The sequence below is a fragment of the Montipora capricornis genome, chromosome 13 (genome assembly GCF_036669925.1).
Source record: "Montipora capricornis isolate CH-2021 chromosome 13, ASM3666992v2, whole genome shotgun sequence".
NCBI lineage: Eukaryota > Metazoa > Cnidaria > Anthozoa > Scleractinia > Acroporidae > Montipora > Montipora capricornis.
Genome location: NC_090895.1, coordinates 15,442,130 through 15,444,629, shown reverse-complemented (window position 1 = coordinate 15,444,629; position 2,500 = coordinate 15,442,130). Strand labels below are relative to the sequence as shown.

The 2,500-nt window shown below is 38.2% G+C and overlaps 1 protein-coding gene across 1 annotated transcript in view; it reads left to right on the top strand.

Moving 5' to 3' along the window:
• The window catches only part of LOC138028547 (programmed cell death protein 10-like), an 11,551-nt gene that overhangs the window by 8,603 nt on the left and 448 nt on the right, over positions 1-2,500 (top strand). The window contains exons 8-9 of the mRNA XM_068876135.1: positions 1,646-1,728; positions 2,355-2,500. The exon at positions 2,355-2,500 is cut by the window's right edge and continues 448 nt beyond it. Of these exons, the coding sequence (XP_068732236.1) occupies positions 1,646-1,728; positions 2,355-2,442 (171 nt within the window). The 3' untranslated portion in view covers positions 2,443-2,500. The remainder of the gene's footprint in view (positions 1-1,645; positions 1,729-2,354) is intronic.

Here is a 2,500-nt window from a genome sequence, read left to right as displayed (position 1 = left end):
TTAAGACACACTTTATAACATTTCTCTGGCAATCAGTGGTTTAATACTGACAGCGGATGAAAAGCATTAGCAAAGCTCTTAACTCGGAGAATTGTGCTATTTTTTCCCTAAATTAAAGTACTGTATTTACTCGATTGATTAAACGCCGCAGATGGAAGGAAAAGCACCAATGAACGTCGCCCTCAAATAAACGCCGCACCGAATCACAAGTATGTGGCGTTTATTCGAGGATTGTATAAGAAAAAACAAGTACACGTTACAACTCAGTAATTTAAACCAACCCTGGAAATTTATTTTCCTGTGTGAAGATGTTTTTAAGTTCGAAGTGGCCATACTTTGTAGCTCTTTCTTTAGAATTTTCGGAATATGCAGTTGCGTTGTTAAGGCATAAAATTTTGCCGTTATAACAAGGCCAACCTTTCTCTGGAAGTTTAAACATGTTTGTATTTCAAATAATATTTACAAACGATCTACCGTAATTGTTGTCAGTGAGTTAATTAAGAAACACGATTTTGAAGTAAGTGCCGCCCTCGAATAAACGCCGCATTGGAGACGCGCAAAATTTAAAAACGCCGCGGCGTTAATCGGGTAAATACGCTAATTAAAGACAAATTCTTTCAAACCCAAGATTAAAATTCATTTTGAAAATGATAGCAGTCGCTTACTCTACGCAAACCCTCCGCCAACTTCAGAGTTTTAATATTGAAACCCCTTAGCAGTGGTATGGTGAATGTGTTTTCAGTACTGGGAGCTAGGGTATTGGTTTGTTGTGAAGCCCATGGTCTCCTTAGTCATTGGCCCCCTACTGACGGAGAATTTCTTGTCCTTGGATAGGTGAATGCTTATATGTAGGATACTTTGGACATACTTGTAAGATTGGATGATTTATCTCCTACAATTGACCATTTTCGAATTCTCACGGCTGGACTGGATCTAGCATGCAATGGACGCTAATGCGGCAAATTAATTTGCCACGGTGTGAAAAGATTTGCCCGCATTAGCCTCCATTTCATGCTAGATCTAGTCCAGCCTTGAGAAAGGGGTATATTTAGAGGGCTTCAGTCGATGAATTATCTGTATAAATTCTGTCCCGAAGAAGTTATCCGTGTAAACAAAACAATCAGACACCGTACAACATGCTCAGAGTGCCACTTAGAAATCATCCAAAACTTAAGAAGACTGTGCGCACAAGAAATACAACCTTTTGTCATTATTTTACTGTACATTCAAATAAGCCAGCGCAGAACGAAAAAGCATGCACCCAACTCTGCCAGGAAATCTTGGAACTCTCTACCAAAAACTTTGCTTTCTCAAAGTTTGAGAAAACGGCAGCGAAAGGAGAATACGCGTTGCTCGTAAAACGATGGAAGCATGTACAGTAAGTTCTCTACTTTTCGCCCAAAATTTGACAAATGTCCCAAAATCTTTTGACCGGGATTGTAGGTATCATTGTGGTAGCGAATTGGTTGTGCGACTTCACCTTAGTTCCTGGTGACGATGAGCCCTTCGCCTGGACTCCCTCCCTGCTATGTGATCATAAACTTCCCACAAGTTCGGTATTAAGAATTTCTTAGGCCATTTTGGATATGCGACTAACTATGTTATTTGTCATGTGTCCATTATGTATGGCTTTTTTTCTCCCCAGGCTTTGGAACGGAACAAGAAGGAATTTGTTAAGTATTCCAAAAACTTCAGTGATACCTTAAAGCAGTACTTCAAGGATCAAAGGTTTGATTGCAGGATCTTCCTTTGGGAAGTAGATAACAACAACAACAACAACAACAACAACAACAGCTACAACTACAACTGCAACAAATGAAGACATGAAATTAATATATAAAATAAAAATAAAGTATTACAATGTTTTACAACATTAACATTAATAATAACAATAGCAGCAACAACCTTTACACCCCAAAGAGTCGAAAGTTGCTTTGGCATGGTGACACTTCGTTTTTGTTATTGTTGTATTGTAATTGTTCTTGCAGTTGTAGTTGTTATTATTGCTATTGCTGTTATAGAGCGAGTTTCAATCGATTTCCGTAAAACCAAAACCAAATTAATGGCCAATCAAAAAGGACGGAGACAAACCAAAAAACCAATCAAAGATCGAAGTAATTACACGTAGCCGACACAAAGCGCGGGAAAATGTGCACGTGCGAGCCACTATTGGTTTTGGTTTCACTTCTGATTCGTTGAAAAAATGGCGCGAGAACTTTGAACCAATCACTGAGTGAAGTAATGCAAAACCAAAGCAATTCACTAATTACGTTCGTCATTCAATTTGTTGTTTTGGTTGTACAGCTGTTATTGTTATTGTTATTGTAGTTGTTGTTTTGGTTTTTTTGTTTCAGGGCAGAAGCGGTTTATGTCAGCGCCAACAGACTTATCAATCAGACAAACCATATCTTGTACATGTTTAAACTCGCTGGGGGATCATGAACTATTTCACGAAAGTAGCTTTGTAAAATAAATTCACCTTTTGTATTATTTTATCAGC